The following is a 17742-nucleotide window of genomic DNA, read 5'->3' as shown; positions in this document are numbered from 1 at the left end:
TGATGTTAGGCATGCATATAAGGAGTTAGTCTACTCTGTTTGTGTAAAGAGTTAAGAGAAAGCAGTATAGATCATTGTTATCTCATCACAAAGCAGCTACAATAACTGGGCAATAAGGTAAAATAAAATTTCAAAAAGTGAAGTTTTAAAAAATGTTTCATTTGTCCACAGGCAAATATAGATCTAGTTATCTACAGTGTTTACCACTGTACTGACACCTCACCCTTCTGTGAAGATAGGAGGCCTTGACATTGATTATTGAGTTTACCCTAGGCAGGTTGTTATTATGACATTGATCTTAGAACAGTCACTGGATGGGGGGAATAGAAAGGGTTTCTTTCAAACATTTCTAATGGGAGGGGGGAGGGGGGAATTTGATATTTTTGAGGAAGAGAGGCTGCACTTGTATAAAAATTAATAGAATTCTATACTAATCAGCATTTAGAGTTAGCTTTTGATATTAAAATAAGCAGTGCTTCTGATTTACAATTTTTACGGTGATTCATTTGCCAAAAAATACCAGCTACCTTTTGTTGATTAGTTGTCTAAGATATTGAATTTTGTCAGTTGACTACCTAATCAATGCAAATTTAATTCATCTGGCAAGATATTTTTAGCATAGGTGTTTTAAATTAACACAAAAATAAAACAAAATCACAATTAAATTTTTTATCAACAAACAGAACCAGTTTGATAAAAAACAGATGTGAGTTTATTTTTGGAATTAAATATAAATAAGCACTTGGTATAATAAAATAAATAGATTGTCATAGATTTCATAAAAATTAGCAGGCTATAAAGTTTACTCAAATAAACACTTGAACTGTTTCATCCATCAAATTATTTTTTATTTTGGCAAATAAAAGCATGTATATTGAAGTAAATTGTTTTTGAATGTCAACAATATAATTTAGCAATTCTTAAAATTCTTTAGTGATCAAAAATATAATTTAGTGGCACCGTAAGTACATCAAATGTCAATAAATAAAAATAAAATCAATGATCATTTTAAAGTAAAAAAATATCCAAAAACATGTAAAATTTTATGATATCACATTACTTTTATATTAGCAACAACAAACAACATTGTCAAAAATCAAGGAGTGTGTGTGTCATTATTGAAGGTCCCAGATGTCAGTAAGACAATCTTTATAAATGCCATTTTAGAAGCAATTGTCTATAATAAAGACAACAAAAAGCGCAAGATAAAAAATAATATAACAACAACTCCGAAGTTGAATAAGAAGCTGTTTCTTGCCAAATCACAACGCTTTGAAGGGACAGGTCTAGTCTGCAGGGGGTGCTTTATACGCTGCCACTGGGTTCTGATTGCCTCTCTTGCACCAGACCACTGCCCTGGACCACACAAGCGGTAGGTGTATGGAGTCACTGGGCCAAACATTACAGTTAGGGCCAAGACAGGATCTCTCTTGAAAATAGCCCCTGTAATAAACCATGTTTAATATTAACAAGTTTACATTTCTTTTTAGAGACAAATAAAAATAAAGTTTAAAAATGGCTGCTGGTTTCTTAACATATTTAGCCCCTATAAGGATAATGTCTAAAATTATTTTGTTCAAAACATGAATAATTACAGGCCTTCAGAAGTTACAATTATAATTCTTTTAATTAAATATTAATTACTGATATGGTAACTAATGTTCCCTCTTAGCATGGCCATACAGCAGTTTTGTAAAATAAATATATATAAAATTTTTAGAGCACAGCACACACAAAATACACGTTGCACTCTTGATAGTAACGGATGTCTTTTTTCTTATTCTAAGAACAAGAAGCAAGAAAACTTACAAAAATCAATGTTACACCCCACCAGTTCAGCCAGCTCATCCATAAAGCTAATGTAATCCACTTGAATTGTGTGGCGTTGTGTTTTGTAGTATCTTTTGGCCATGGCGGCTTCTTTTTGCCTTATGTCTTGCCACATGACAGCTTTGGAAGGCAAAACAGTTTCACCCTGTAAAAAATGTAATAAAAATTATTTCTGTACTGATTTTGATAAAAGACTTTCATAAAGAATGATGGCAAACTTAAAAAAAGAAGACTTAATAATGTATAACACTAACAGTTTTGTAAAAAGTTAGCTGTTAAATTTTGCTTAGGCACTGAAATAATCCAAGTTTTTAATCGTCTCCCTTATTCTAATGTTTTGCAAACCATCATATAGGCAAAACTTTTAAATTTATTAATTCTATATTATAATGTTTAGGCCTATCAATATAAAGATAGTATAGCCCAATTTTCAAATGTTTCAAGAAACGTGAAAGTATTTCAATTTAAAAAAAAAACAACTATCTTCTTTTTCTAATCTATTTATACCTTTATAACTCTAGTTGCCAGACGGCACTGCATCTCTGATATAGGCATAATGGCACCTAGAGGCTGGAAACAGCCAATGATGGCCAAAGATTTTTTCTCAAGTTCTGGAGGGTACATCTGCTTATACAGCTGGACCCTGTTGTCTTTGACCTCAATCACCTGAGAAAAGAAAGGTATTAGAGTAGTTGTTAACCAAGGGACACAAATTTGTTACAGCCATTAAAGTGTTAATATACATATTAAACTAATTTCACTTTAATTGGAAAAAAAGCTGCTTAGTTTTAAAGTTACAATAATACTGCATTCAAGAATAATCTAAAATAGTCTCAAATAGTAAGAAGAGTAAAATGTGAACAGCAGGACAGCATAATACTGATAAAATAAAATATGTAACATTTAATGACAGTTACAAGTTAATTATTAAAAATGAGAGGCATTAGAGCTAACGTATTAAAACAAATCAGAGAATAGAATAGTCTGGAGAATTAGTGCAAATTTCATGTACAAATATATATAGTTCAAAGTTTAAATAAAAAATTGGTTTGAGAGTTCTTGAGCTTAATGAAGTAGCACAAGAGTTACCTATATGAACTAATGAGATTGTGTAAAAATTAGATTACCTCCTTATCTATGAATGGAAATCCAAATGTATAGCCAGTAGCAAGTAGAACAACGTCAATGTTGTCTTCAGATGTCCCGTCCACAAACTCCACCCCAGTTTCTGTGAAACATTTGACGTCTGCTTTAATTTTGATGGAGCCGCAGATAATCCTATTTGGCATGTCGTCATTGACAAACGGGTGCTGTTGAAAAATCCCATGCTCAGGTCGGAGGCTGGAAAACATGTCAAGGCCGGTATATACAAAATATTTAAGGAGGGTCATAGGTAATGTTAGGTTTGGGTTAGATATTTTTTAATGAAGCCAATTTAAAGTATTGATTTTTTCTCTACTTCAAATTTAATTACAAAATACATAATTTCTAAAAAACAACATTACCATAGTATAATTAGCTACCTGTAAAGACTATGGTCAATTTTCTGATTGATCTTTCTCTCCTGATATTTGCTGATCAGTCCAGGAAACATTTCTACAAGCTTCATTAGAGGACGTCTTGAAAACAACATATCCACAGGGTAACCCTGATCCGCAACTCTGTTCAGGATCCATGTGCCTCGTCTGGTACTTAAAAACACCTGGCAATGTTATATAAATTTAAAATTGACATTTTGGTTTGATGTAGATATGTTCACTGAAAAATGTTTATTTATTTTAAGTTGTTTCTCATCCATCATTCCTGAGTGTATTATTATAAATTAGGATCGAAGGTAAATTAGTCATAATCCCAAAAAATAACTTTGATACATTTTACAGGCTGTCTTGTAAGTATTAAGTTTTGTATTATTTAAAAATAAAGTGTAACTATAAAATGGACTAATTAGAGCAGATGCATGTATCTAAGAAAACTTAATTTTAAAATACTGGTGTTAGAAATCTGATATTGCATTTGAGTTCAACAATAATGTGGGTGAGGAAGAGTGTCATTCTGTTAAATGTTCATCAGTAATTCACAAAATAAATAAGTTCATAATAAGTAAAAAACAAACGCTAAATTTGGATTAAACAAACAATATAACACAGAAAGGTGTGTTTTAAAAATTGTCAGCCATACTTGTGATGCTTTTCTGCTCAACTCTACTGCCACATCACCTCCAGAGTTCCCAAACCCGATAATCAAAACTCTCTTATCATCATAACCATCTGGCTTTCTGTAGTCATGTGTGTGAACCACCTGCAAACATCAATTCTCTTTGTTGATACATTGTCTGTGTTTTATAATATACTATAGTTTACATTTACTTAAATTCTCTAGTAAATATTAAATCTCTAACACATAATAATGTTCTGCATTTGTTGTCAATTATCTTAACTTAAAGCAACTCTTGTATTTCTGCCCATCTTATCAAGTCCTAACAAAACAATTATAAATAAAAATAATACTTTGTTTCACAACTAAAATCAAGGTTAATATAAAAGAAATTATTTTCCTAATCAAGAATTTTAAAATTATTTAGTTGCAATAAAATCAAATGTCATTACTATAGTATAAAGAACTACCTATAAAGACTATAGTCGATTTTCTGGTTCATCTTTTTCTCGTGGTTGATAGAGTTAATATGTAAGAAAATCAAACTAGGCAAATCTTACTTGTCCCTTAAATTTGCTGAGTCCAGGAAAAGTTGGTACATATTTATCTGCATGGTGTCCACTACAGACCAGAACCCCATCAAATATCTCGGATTTCTCCTCCTTAGTTTTTGTACTGCTGTATTTGACCTCCCACTTCCCAGTAGCAGAGAAGTTGTCTGCTCTTGTCACCAATAAAATCTCTGTACTGAAGTTTATGTATTTCTCTAGGTCAAACTTTTGGGCATAAAGCTTGAAGTATTCATAAACCTATAAACAGTAAAAAATAAATCATCATATGAAAAAACATTTTTGGTGAATAAAAACTTCATCATTCAATATTTTTTAAAAAGCAAAAAGTTTATCAAAAATAGTACCAAATAAAAACAAATTACAATATACAAAACCAAAAAAAATGTTATAGGCCTATTAACGAAAGGAATGGAAGCCACTTTAACCACATATAACGACTCTAACTCATAAGTTCACACTAACTAAATAGAAATCAACATTTATAATCTTATGCTTATACAAATTTCAAAGCTGATATTTCCAAAACCTGGCTGAATCCTAGTAAAACAAAATCCTTAGCCAGGCCTAAACCAACCAGTGTAGATATTGTACTGAGTTACAATACAAACCCTAAACAGAATATAAATTTAGGCGTGTTTTTCTTCTATGGCTGCCGCTTTGAAATATAGAGTATGAGGTAATGAAATGTCTAATTTCAAGTCTTAAAATCCAAAATATCTAAAATTGATGGTGTTATGCACCAGGGGAGAAACAAAATGTCTGGTAGAAAACCACAGGCTTAGCAGCTGACAATATGGGTGTGAGAAATGCTTGATTAGGGTCTGCCTGGCTTAAAAGCATTTCTCCAGCTGGTAAAGCTCATATAAGAGAGAGAGTGATAGCCTCTAGCAGTAGGCCCTAATTTACCTGTGTGTTGTGCATAAATACAGGATACTTTTCAGGAATGGGGAAGTCGCTGTAAGACATCATCTCTTTACTGGTGTTGATGACAGTTGACTTCATGACGCAGGCCTGCCCATCTACAGTTTCATCAGTGTACCGCCACAGCCCACCAATGTGCTCCGTTCTTTCAAAACATACAGGTGTTAGCCCCTCATCCAGGCAGGTTTTGATTGCAGTAAGCCCGCTAGCACCTGCGCCAATAATGGCAACTCTTTTGGATGACATGGTTGCTATTTCAAAAAATTAATGAAAGTGTAAGAAAATTATGAAATGCAATATATATATATATATATATATATATATATATATATATATATATATATATATATATATATGTCTAAATATATATATATGTCTAAATATATAAATAGGAATATATATATATATATATATATATAGGAATATATATATATATATATATATATATATATATATATATATATATATATATAGGGCCTATATATATATACCTTTATATATATATATAGGGCCTAGGCTATATATATATATATATATATATATATATATATATATATATATATATATATATATATATATATATATATATATATAATGGTGTCACCCCCCAGAGGCGTAGCGACCCTTCCTGGGGTCAAACTTTCAAGTTTTTGATTTGCACCCCCCCCCCCCTCAAACTTACGACTTACACCCCCCCAAGTTTTCGATTTGCACCCCCTCAAACTTTTGATTTGCACCCCCCTCAAGTTTTTCTCTAGGCCTAAATATATTTTGCTATTTTTTTGCCTTGGTGTCACCCCCATAAAAGGTGTCACCCGGTGCGGTCCGTACCCCCCGCCCCCCCTCGCTACGCCCCTATATATATATTTATATAGGCCTATATATATATATATATATATATATAATATATGTAGTCCTACCTATATATTAGGCCTATAAGATTATTTTTTATTAACCATAATAATATAGAATATAGGCCTAAGGCCTAAACTACGTAAAATTAGTTCAGATTTAAATATTATTAAATGATAAAATAGGTCTACATAAATTCAATATTTACAGCTCCTGGAGCACACTGCCAGTAACTGTAGCTTATTAACATGAAGGTTTTAGTTATTAGTATATTGAATAAGTCAAGATAAGTCCTAAATTTAAGGCTTAAGGTATTACTAGATCTAGATTAGGATCTCTGTCTTTATCATCTAGTGACACCTAGATCTAGAATCTAGATTAGTAGATCTCTAGATTTTTAGATTAAAAATTTTTAGAATCTTTCTTAGTCTAGAGTCTAGATCTAGACTAGAGACTATCAATATCATCTAGCTAGAAGATCTAGAATTCTAGATTCTACTAGGTAACTTTAACTAGATCTAGAACTAGATTAGCTAGATCTAACTATTTCTAGTATAGGCTACAGGTTTATTTTTTATGTGTCGGTCCTGCACACTTACGCAAGTTGTAGACTGTGTAGACTTACGTTCTGGTACAACTATGTTATGCATTGATTGTGTGCAGCTTTCGTTCAATGAGTTCGTCGCGGTCTAGTTGTTGACCTCTTTTTATTCTAACCTTTGTACTGGAAGGGGACGCTACCGAGAAATCAACATTTGAAATAGTTAATCATGAATTGTTGTTAGTAGACCTACAAAGTAGATTCTACATAGGCCTACTCAAAAAAAAAAAAAAAAAAAAAAAAGAAAAGAAAGAAAAAGAAACAAAAAGTTTAGGCATTTGATGATTTTTAACATTTTAATTAGTTTAAAAGTGTTGAATTTATTAAAAGCAAACTAGCAGGCCTAGGGTGTTGGGAAAAATTCCGGTGGGATTAGCGTTTTTTTTTTTTTTTTTTTTTTTTTTTTTTGTATTTCTCCAATTAACCATGTCCATTCTTTACTTCATACCACCAAGGCGTAAAATTCAATTTGAAGGGGAACAAAAGCACAATGCACATTTCAAAATTTTAATCGGATATTAGGGTTCCCTTTTCTAAATTTTCTTGGGCCTCTGTACACAGCAGTCCACCCCTGAGCAGGTCACATGACCATGAACGATTTCCTCCGTTTTGTCACAAGTTGTCACAGGAATGACATAATTCACATGAATCAAATCTCAGCATCCTCTCGCGTTGTTTTTTAATGCATGATTGATTTATTCACTTTTCAACACCCATATAATCGCTCTATCATTAACGAGTGTGCAATTAATAATTAATTTGTTGAAATAGCGTTTGGGTCGTCCTTAAATTACCTTCGATTTTAATCGCCCCCACCCCCGCCCTTATAGTTAATCATCGTTGTTAAAGAAAGTTAGACGTCAAAATAATGTGATAAAATTCGTCTGTAGAATTAAAACCATAATTATAATCACAGGCGTAGCGAAGGTGGGGCGGGGGTGCGGACCGCACCGGGTGGCACCATTTGGGGGGGGGGGGGGTGACACAATGAAAAAAAAGTAAAATATACAGAAGAAAAATGCTTTTTTGCCAGTTCCATTAATGATTAATTAAAGTTAAATAGTCTTATAAGTATACCATGACGGGTGACACCATGACGTAAACGCGCTAACTAGTGAGAAAACAATGCTGCATCCATTTGTATTATTAACAGACTAAAGATAGCCGTCGTTACTATTAAGTCTGCAGTGATTAAAGCTTATACACATACATGTACACGCATGTGGCATATATTTAAATTATAGGCTTATGTAGGCCGATTTTATATATATTTCTGGGGGGGGGGGTGACACCACGAAGTGCCGCACCGTTATAATTGCCGTGCTTGCTTTTATTATCTTCTTATTTAAGATAGGCTTTATACCCTACGCATGTGGGTCGTATACACGGTATGGTACACACACTTATAGATCAGAAGTGGGGCAGGGGTGGTTAGCGAGTATGACGACACACTTTTTGCGATTAATTTAAAACAAAATTAAACTTTTCCAGTTAAATGAAAATGCCCACAGGTGGAGTGGCCACCCCCTTTGCACCCCTCATAGTAACGCCTCTGCGGTCAGGTCTAGACAGCTGGTCATTAAACTACGTTTTATTTCTAAACATTATTGATGTCGCAAATAAGAAGTTTATCTCAATTTAGATTTATAATTCGGTGGATTTTTTTTGTTTGCATTTGCGGATTATCAAGGCCACGGCAGTTTATTCACTTCTTAATCCCTATTTTAAACCATATAACATCTGCCTTCAACATATGTCGCGGCTACTGTTGATTGAGTGTAGGCTTACAACTGTTGTAAAAAATGTAGAGAAGTGTATGCCTATTATGAACTTACATCGTGAGTGTTAAAAAGTAAAGAATCCTCTTTAGACCTAGCGATCCACAATGAAGTAGAGTTTATGAAGGGTTAGCAGCAGAGGCGTAGCGAGGGGAGGGGGGGGGGGGGCGGGTGGTGCGGACCGCACCGGGTGACACCATTTACGGGGGTGACACCAAGGCAAAAAATAGCAAAATATATAGAGAAAAACTTGAGGGGGGGGGTGCAAATCGAAAGTTTGAGGGGGGGATTGCAAATCGAAAGTTTGAGGGAGGTGCAAATCGAAAAGTTGAAAGTTTGTAGCCGGTAAGGGTCCCTACGCCTCTGGGGGGGGGGTGACACCATTAAGTGCCGCACCGGGTGACACCCGACCTCGCTACGCCACTGGGTAGCAGTCTACTGCTTAGGCCAGGCCATCCCATACATCGCCAGTGTTGGTTTACCTTTATTTAGAACTTTTGGTGATTAAAAAAAAACCGTTGCGGGTCATTTGCCCAGTCAACCAAAACTGTTTTTCCCTCCAGTATCGTTAACCTAGTTCTAACCTTAAACCCAACCATGGTCATAACCCTATCCCTGACTTTCACATCGATACATGCTGAACAAAAACGCGATACGCTGCTGTTATCCATCGTTTCTGCTCCCGTCAGGCTAGAAGATCTACATAGTATCAGAGGCGTAGCGAGGGGGGGGGGCGGGGGACATATGTCCCCGGGCGCCGATCTTAGGGGGGGGCAAATTGAAAGTTTGATGGGGGGGGGGGATGCAAATGAAAAGTTCGAGGGGGGTGCACATCGAGAGTTTGAGGGGGGGGGGTGCAAAACGAAAGTTTGTCCCCGGGCGCCGGGAAGTGTCGCTACGCCTCTGCATGGTATAGCATTAAAACAAAAATTATTATTTCATGGTTTTAACTTTTTGTAAGCTTTTTACAAGTCCGTTTGTTAGTGTGCGTATGGTTTATTTTGTAGCTAAGTTTTGAGGCATTTTTAAAGAAGATATTCGTGTTGGACTTGATAAAAAAAAATCAGCTAAAATTACGTGACACTTACGGACGACACCTTACATTAAAACTCTCATTCACAATTTTTTTTTCTACAACTGCACCAACTCACAGGAAGAAGTAAAATAATAAAAAAAACAAAAACAAGACAAAATTCTGGAACTTTCTCTTTCGATTTTTAATAAACAATATAGTATTAGGTTTCTATTGTACATTTCTTTTAAGAATACACAGATGGTCAATATACACATTGGTCTGTTTACCCAGTGGCAGTGTACAACAGTTGTCAGTTTAGAGAATGGTCAGTTCACGGAATGGTCAGTTCACGGAATGGTCAATTCACAGAATGGTCAATTTACGGAATGGTCAGTGTGCAGAATGGTAAATAAAATGGTCGTTTATTTAAAAAATTCTTAGTATTCTGCATATTATAAAAACAGTAACTCTAATTAAGTCGTTTAAGTATGTAAAAAATTTGCAACGTTCAGTGTAGTAACTGGTCAGATTATGTAGTTTGTCTAGCTATCAATGATCACACCGTTTGGTTTTAGTATGTCTTACTACTTGTCTCTTAATAATGAGTTTTTATTTGTTTATTAACCACACCAGTTTACCGTAGTCGAAAAACTTACACATGCATCGTTTAAAATGTCATTTATTGTAAGAGGTTCGTGGTTAATTCCTACTGATCAGTAACCATAGTTCATTAAAATGGTCATTTATCGTAAGTATGTAGAGGTCAGTTCCTATGTCAGTAAATAAAGTAAGTTAAAATGGTCATTTATTATGTGTCTTGGTCAATTATACTGGTCAGTAACCATAGTTCGTTCAAATGGTCATTTAATGCATCTATGTAGCGGACAGTTCCTAATGGTCAGTCGTAGCTGTGGTCAGCAAATCACGTGGTCAAACAATGGTCAGTATACAAAATGGATGGCACACCCCCCGGGTAAGTATAAACAATGGTTAAAAAAACACAAAAATATCGGGATAAGAAACGTGGAAATATGTGTCATTGTTAATTAACATGGATAAAAAAAGGCTAGATTTGGTTAAACGTACCACACCGGTGAAAATATTAATCTTGATGTAGCTATTGTAACTAGCCCTAAGCCTAACTGGGTGGTGTGGTACGGCTAACCGAATAGTGCCGGAAAATGGAGCAACAATATAGAAGGTGAGGGCTGGATGACCACAGGGCCTATGGTGAGAGGCGATACTCAAATATGATAGCAGTGATAAGATACTCATACATGATAGCAGTGATAAGATACTCATGTATGATAGTGATAAGATACTCATATATGATTGCAGTGATGAGATATTCATGAATGATAGTAGTAGTGATGAGATATTCATGAATGATAGCAGCTCTAAGATACTCATGCATGATAGCAGTGATAAAATGATGCTCACGTATGATACCAGCTATAAGATACTCATTCATGATAGCAGTGTATGATAGCAGTGATATAATGATACTCACCTATGATAGCAGTGTATAATAGCAGCTATAAGATAACCATGCATGATAACAGTGTATGATAGCAGTGGTAAATGATTCTCATGTATTGTAGCAGTGATGAGATACTGATGTATGATAGCATTGATGAGATACTGATGTATGATAGCATTGATGAGATACTGATGTATGATAGCAATGATGATATACTGATGTATGATAGCATTGATGAGATACTCATGTATGATAGCATTGATGATATACTGATGTATGATAGCATTGATGAGATACTCATGTATGATAGCATTGATGAGATACTCATGTATGATAGCAGTTATAATGTACTCACGCATGATGGCAGTGCATGACATTAGTGATAAGATATTCATGTATGCTAGCAGTGATAAGATATTTATGTATGATAGCAATGATAAGATATTCATGTATAATAGTAGTGATAAGATACTCATGTATGATAGCAGTGATAAATTCAAGGATACAACCTGTTTTATTGCCTTGGTAGAAAGAACATTCATCGACAATATGAACTACTGGTAAGTATTTAATATCCATCACAAAGCTTTGACATGTTTTTTTTTGCCGAAATATACACTAATGATAAGTGTATGTGTGCATACATTTGGAAGCATAAATAGAAAGGTAATTTTAAAAAAATAACTACATATTATGGAGTAGTCACATTTCATACCATAGAATAATCACAGAGTTTTTCAAACAAACAGTAAAAAAAGACCCAGTCCATTTCAAATGTAAATTAAAAGACTTGTTAAAATTTAAAGTGATTTAAAAAAAAGAGTATCCTAGTCGATATCAAATTATGACGTTAATTTCTTAAAGCGTGTAGGTTATATTAAAGTAGGCCCTACATAAATTAATTAGTGACACATTAAATTACAATATTAGAAAATATTTATGTTTTGAAAAATAATTAGATTTTTAGATAAATAATGTTTAAATAAAACCAACAACCCTCGAAATATTAAAATATTAATGTATACATATTTAAACACAATATAATTTTTTTGTTTGCAGTTTTTAAAATATTTTTCAAGCATTTGTTCCATTCTTTCTGTGTGTATAAGTCGAAGATTTTTAACTGCTCCACCAGTTTACATCAGTGTTCGGTAAAATTAAAAAAGATGAGAAATCGAAACAATATTTGATGCCTAGACCAGTGCACCTAGCGTCATTTTGGTGTCAAATGTTAGTTGTCAACAAGAGTTAACATCAAGACAAATGTTTCTATGGAAGGGATTAGTTATTTTTGCATTAAAATCTGCCCCAATTATTTTTTTACGCCGTATTTCATCAACTAGTGGGGAAAAAAAACAACGATTAAAAGTCGTAGAAAAAGGGACTAAGGAAACTGAAGTTAGATTTACAGAAGAATTTAAGTTCCGGTTTCGATGTTCAATACGGAAGACAATATAAAATTAAAAAAAAAAAAAGAAGCAAAGTGATATTTTTTTTTGTCGTAAAATCTCTATACTTTGAATTAAAAAAATTATCCGAAGTTTTTTTTTAAATGGTGGGTATAATTATTACTGTGAAAGGGCGTTAAAAAAATAGAATAAATTTTAAGGTGAAAGTATCCAAGTAACTTGATCAGTGGTGTAGGCAGAAGACGATAGCACCCGCCCCCTTGAACCCCAAAATGACAGCGGTCTCAAGTTAAGTGAAAATTATTTTGGACAGCGCGTTAGTTGTCACTTTCAATGCTTTCATTTTACAAATTCTGAATATCAAGAATCAAAATTTTACTTCCTTTAAATTGTTAATAATCATTTATCTATATCTATCTATCTTAGTATCTCTCTCTCTCTATATATATATATGTGTTGGGCAAAAGCTTAGCCCCCCCCCCCCTCCACTTCCCCATAACAAAATCCTGTCTATGCAATTAGTTCACGCTCTGGTCTAGACTTGTGTCTGCTTGATTGGACTTGTCTCATTACGGGAATCTGACGTCCCCATTTGTTTTCACTTTATAATAAGTTGACATTCAACAGCGTCATTCATTAATATCAAGGTCAACACATCTGGATTCATTCATAAAAACGTAATACAAAGCATTTACTTTTTTAAAGCATAAAGGGCATTAGAAGCTATGTTTAGTAATTGCTAAAACAAAACAAAAAAGAATTAATCATTGCCAGATTTTCATTTATCCTCATACTTTCTGCTTTGAAAAAAAAGGACACGGGTAGGGATTTATTCGTTTGAATTCCTAAAGTAACAAAAGAAAAGCCATGTTTTGCAACGACAATTTAAAAAAAATTACCTTTTGATCTAAACACAGCCCCATTACATTATAATTATAGCATCCACCAACATACTACCCCAGGACATTGATTTCAAATGAATGGGTTTTTACTCTTATTTCGGTGACGGTCGGTATTTAGAATATCCAAATATTCCTAAGCTATTATGTGTCTATAATAAACCATCTCATTTCTTCATTCTAAAACTGTCAGGTTTCAAAATAGACAAACCTAGTTTTAGATTATCTTGTGCTTACACATTTTAAAGATATTTTTAAAAAAAAGACCAATGTGTGTTTTCCGTGTGATTAATTGTGTTGTTCTATCAATTATAATGTAATTACATAATAGCCGTTGATATTTTAGCTTCTTTGAAACCGTCCGTTTTTTTGATAACCAATTTGATTAAAAAATATCCGAATCTTGTTTTGGTGATCTGGTGAAGAAATACATTCATTTATTTTATTATAGCAAATCAAGTCGGACATTTAAAAAAAAATGGTCCGTATATTTAATTTTGTTGTCAGTTATTTAGAATGGCCAGACCCATTTCCTTGTGAAGAGAAGTTAAAATAAGCTTAGTTATATAAAGGAGAATTCTTTTTTTTTTTCACGGGAAAAAAATAATTGAAAACCTTACAAGTAAATTGAAAAGACACATCGGAGTCTATATTCGTGGTAGGTTTTTTTTTTTGTAGATGGATAACAGCGTAAGGCTAATCAATTAATAAACTCAGATTTTTTTTCCTCATGGCATCGTAGCTTTCTATTATAAATTGGGAAACTGGTCTTCTAAAACAAAGAGGAGTCTGAAAAACAAGGACTTTGTTTAAACTAAGATAGGAAAAATAGGGTTTCAAAAATTTTGACGTACTCATAGGAAACATTTTTATCAACATCTTTTCCCGTTCGTGTCCAAGACACAAAGAGCAGATGAAGTAGAGTTAATCTTTTTAAATGATCTCGGCATACTAGGGAATATTGTGGACAACACTATGCCCAGTCGGCTTTGTATACCTTACGTGATTCAGGGGCCCATCCGAGCAGGGTGGACTTAGGGACGTCCTACAGACTCGCGTCCGGGATCCGAACTCAGGTTAGTGGTCTAGCTCTACCGCTCAGCCACACGGTTTCCGGACAATGTTTTAGCGTTGGTAAATCAACCCAATGGTCACACATACATAAACAGCTCGAAAGGTGGCATGACTGTGTAAGAATAGTGACATACTTTATTTTGTGAGTTGGATGACAAAAAAGTTTAAAAAAGGCAATTTTAATTTTTATTGAAGGGGTGTTAGAACTTTGTACCGTCGCTTTACAAAATTGTGTGTATAGTAAGGGGGGGGGGAGTGGTGTTTTTTTGTAGCGACGTGTGAGGATTATGCATGACCTTATTAATGGATGACCTCTAAATTGAAATACCAGATGCTTTTGATGACTGTTTGTCTGACTTCTGACAAGCCTGTCTGAGCGATTGTGTTTTGATTCTTCTTCTCCCTGCTAACATATGGACAGTAAGTGTGGGGTCAGGCCATCCCTTCTCATGTACTTCAATACAAGATAGCCTCCCTTTAGCACAATGAAAATCTACCTTTCCCACCACCAAAGATAGTTTACTTCCCGGAACCAGAAATTGCGACGTTGTCATAAACACAAATAACCTCCCTTTGCCACAATAAAAATAGCCTGCCTTTAACCCAAACATCTAAACTCAACGAAGCGAAATAAAACGCTGCTATCTGTACGAAAGTAAAAAATAAATTAGTTTCTCTTAAATAGACACGTAAATAAGCCCGTTTTTCTGTTAGTTTTTTTATCCTAGACTGATTTCCTGCTAGGTTTAAAAAAATGAACTTTAAAAAAATCTTTGACATTTTGTTTACACTTTATGAAAAGTTAATGCTGTGGCTTATTTTGTAATTTCATTTTTGTATTTCCTCTTTTCCAATATCTGCAACTTGTACAGTTTTTTTTTTCGTTTTGACTTCACTCGACCCATTTCTACATTTAGAAAAAAAGAAAATTTTGTTTTGTCGCAATTGCTTCTAGTTTTCTAGTGCTTCTATAAATACACGGAGTCTATGTGAGCTATATTACAGGTGCACATTTCTACACTACAAAACAAAAATTTAATTAATAAATAATTAACTAATCAAACTCAGATGTAGAAAAAAAAGTACAAAAACACAGTACAGAAACGGTATCTTGCGTAAAGTAATCACATTTCACAAACTGGCAAGTAAACCTAAGTTGAAAAAAAAAGATCTAGCAGAGAACATGCCTGGCAATCAATACACCGGAAGCCAAGCATGGTTCGTCTAATCAGCGAAAACAAAACAAAAAAAAATCACATGTCCACATTATACCAACATGTAGCAAAAGTGAGCTTACAATGGTACACCGTGCTCACTGGTTTACGCCCATATTCACGTGACCCGTGTCATGCGTGCTCCAACCAGCCCTAACATTCCACTCACTAATTGTAATTTCCAGGTCAGGCTGACCCAGAAAATGGATTCTCACTCACCCGTGCAGTCAGACAAGAAATTTCGTTGAGCAATTGTTTTGAACTTCCCCAGCAATGGCTGCACTTAATGCGCCTGCCGTGCAGATGGATGTGCTTTTAAAACCATAATTGTACAAGTTGGGTTGATTGCTAAACCTACAATATCTTTAACATAATCTATAATCTTTAACATATTGTATTACTATTCTAACAATAGTTGTCTAAACTTACATCAACAAATGTTTATAAAATTTATAAAATTAATAGAAGGTAAATATTATTATAATAACTGCTTCAAAAAGGTAAGAAAACGATTAGTTTTGATTAAACCCATTCACCAATCGGAATAAAATTGTCGTATTTTTTGTGTGCCACTTTCGAGAAAAATTTATTTAAAAAAATACAATATTAATTTTTAGCTTAAGCTGTACCACCTAGCAGGCGTGCTCTTTTCTTTAAGTAGCTCCTGGCAATTGACGCCGTCGTCACAGTCCGGAAGTAGCCGAACTCTCCCGATGCACTCGTCGACTCCGATCTTGTTGTCGTGGTAAGCCAAGACCTCCAAGCCGATGTTTTTCAGGTTTTCCCGATGCACGCTGAAAACTAGCGCCTCGTTCCACGTTGGAGAGTTGGTCCCATGTGACGTCGATGTTTTCTTCTTCTTGATTTTTTTGGAGCCCGAGGTGAGGCATACTTTGATAAAGGAATCTGTGGAAGAGAACGAAGCACGCCATTAAAAGATATTTAACCTTTTTTTTCAGGATCAGATCAAAGGGAGATGAAGTAGATTTCACTTGTTACGTGAACTCAGATTACGTTGGGACAATGTGGTCAGCCGTTTCTATTTTGACCAGTCCTTAGTCAGGTATCCATTTGAAGTGGACTCACCGACCTCATAAGCCAGGGATTCGATACTACACACACACATAGACACACATAGACTGACACACTCGTGAGCACACACCCGCCACATAAATAACCAACTTAAAACATTGTAAATGGAAAAAAAAATCTGGCACTTAATTCTTGCCAGAAGTGCTCTACGTTCTAATAAGCAGCAGACGTCATTGGAGTCACTAGGTCGTGTGACACCTGCTGTGGTAACTAAAGGTGTCCCCCTACCTCAATGTATTTTGCATTTTCGGTTTGGTGTCACCCCTCTCCCCTTACTATTTTATTATTTAAACTAGTAACTTTTACGATTTTTTGTCTTGGTGGCACACACCAAACGATGTCACGGGGTGGGGACCACACCCCACGCTGTGACGCTATTGGTTGTAAGCAAAAAAAAACAACAACAACAACCCCACACAACAACAAATTACGGTATATTGGCAATGGTTGTTGTTGGTAATAGTTATAGTCACAATATCCTTCAATTAGTTATGGTCACAATATCCTTCAATATACCGTGATAATTGAAACATATGAACTCTACTTCATCTACCTCATGTCTTGAGCGCGAACGGGAAAATAATGATGAAGAATAGTTATGGTATTTTTAAGATTTATATAATCATGTGCCAACAAAAACAAAAGCCTGGGGGTAAACCTACCCCTACCTACGCCAAAAACAAACAAACAAACAAAAACAAACCACATACCCTTGACGCCATTCATGGCTTCGATATTTTATGAAACAATTATTAATGTCACGTTTTGATTGCTGACGATCACGTTGACATTTAACGCCCTAATGAGGCCACTTGCCACGCCGTATCACGAGTCGGTGCTACCACACCCAA

General features: G+C 34.6%; 2 protein-coding genes across 3 annotated transcripts in view; both read right to left on the bottom strand.

The window, feature by feature from the left end:
* Positions 1–708: 708 nt before the first annotated feature.
* Positions 709–7037, bottom strand: LOC131942045 (flavin-containing monooxygenase 5). Of its 2 annotated transcripts, none has more exons than XM_059301713.1 (9): positions 6929–7037; positions 5463–5728; positions 4545–4793; positions 4009–4128; positions 3354–3532; positions 2958–3171; positions 2338–2496; positions 1810–1975; positions 709–1443 (listed from the first exon to the last, which is right to left on the bottom strand). In XM_059301713.1, exons 2-9 carry the CDS (start codon positions 5721–5723, stop codon positions 1178–1180), a joined length of 1614 nt encoding a protein of 537 aa, XP_059157696.1. In that variant the 5' UTR covers positions 5724–5728; positions 6929–7037; the 3' UTR covers positions 709–1177. The 2 variants fall into 2 exon arrangements, with proteins under 2 accessions (XP_059157696.1, XP_059157695.1); XM_059301712.1 differs by having other exon boundaries at positions 6955–7021.
* Positions 7038–16407: 9370 nt separating this feature from the next.
* Positions 16408–17742, bottom strand: part of LOC131942036 (synaptotagmin-1-like) — a gene marked incomplete at its 5' end in the record, with an annotated part of 75737 nt that continues 74402 nt past the window's right edge. Inside the window, one exon of the mRNA XM_059301696.1 lies at positions 16408–16705. Coding sequence (XP_059157679.1) covers positions 16413–16705 — 293 coding nt within the window. The remainder of the gene's footprint in view (positions 16706–17742) is intronic.

This window comes from Physella acuta, unplaced genomic scaffold, assembly GCF_028476545.2.
Source record: "Physella acuta isolate Inbredline_101_S28 unplaced genomic scaffold, ASM2847654v3 ptg000384l, whole genome shotgun sequence".
Taxonomy (NCBI): domain Eukaryota; kingdom Metazoa; phylum Mollusca; class Gastropoda; family Physidae; genus Physella; species Physella acuta.
Note: the sequence above shows the minus strand (reverse complement) of the source record. Positions and strands in the feature narration are given on the sequence as shown.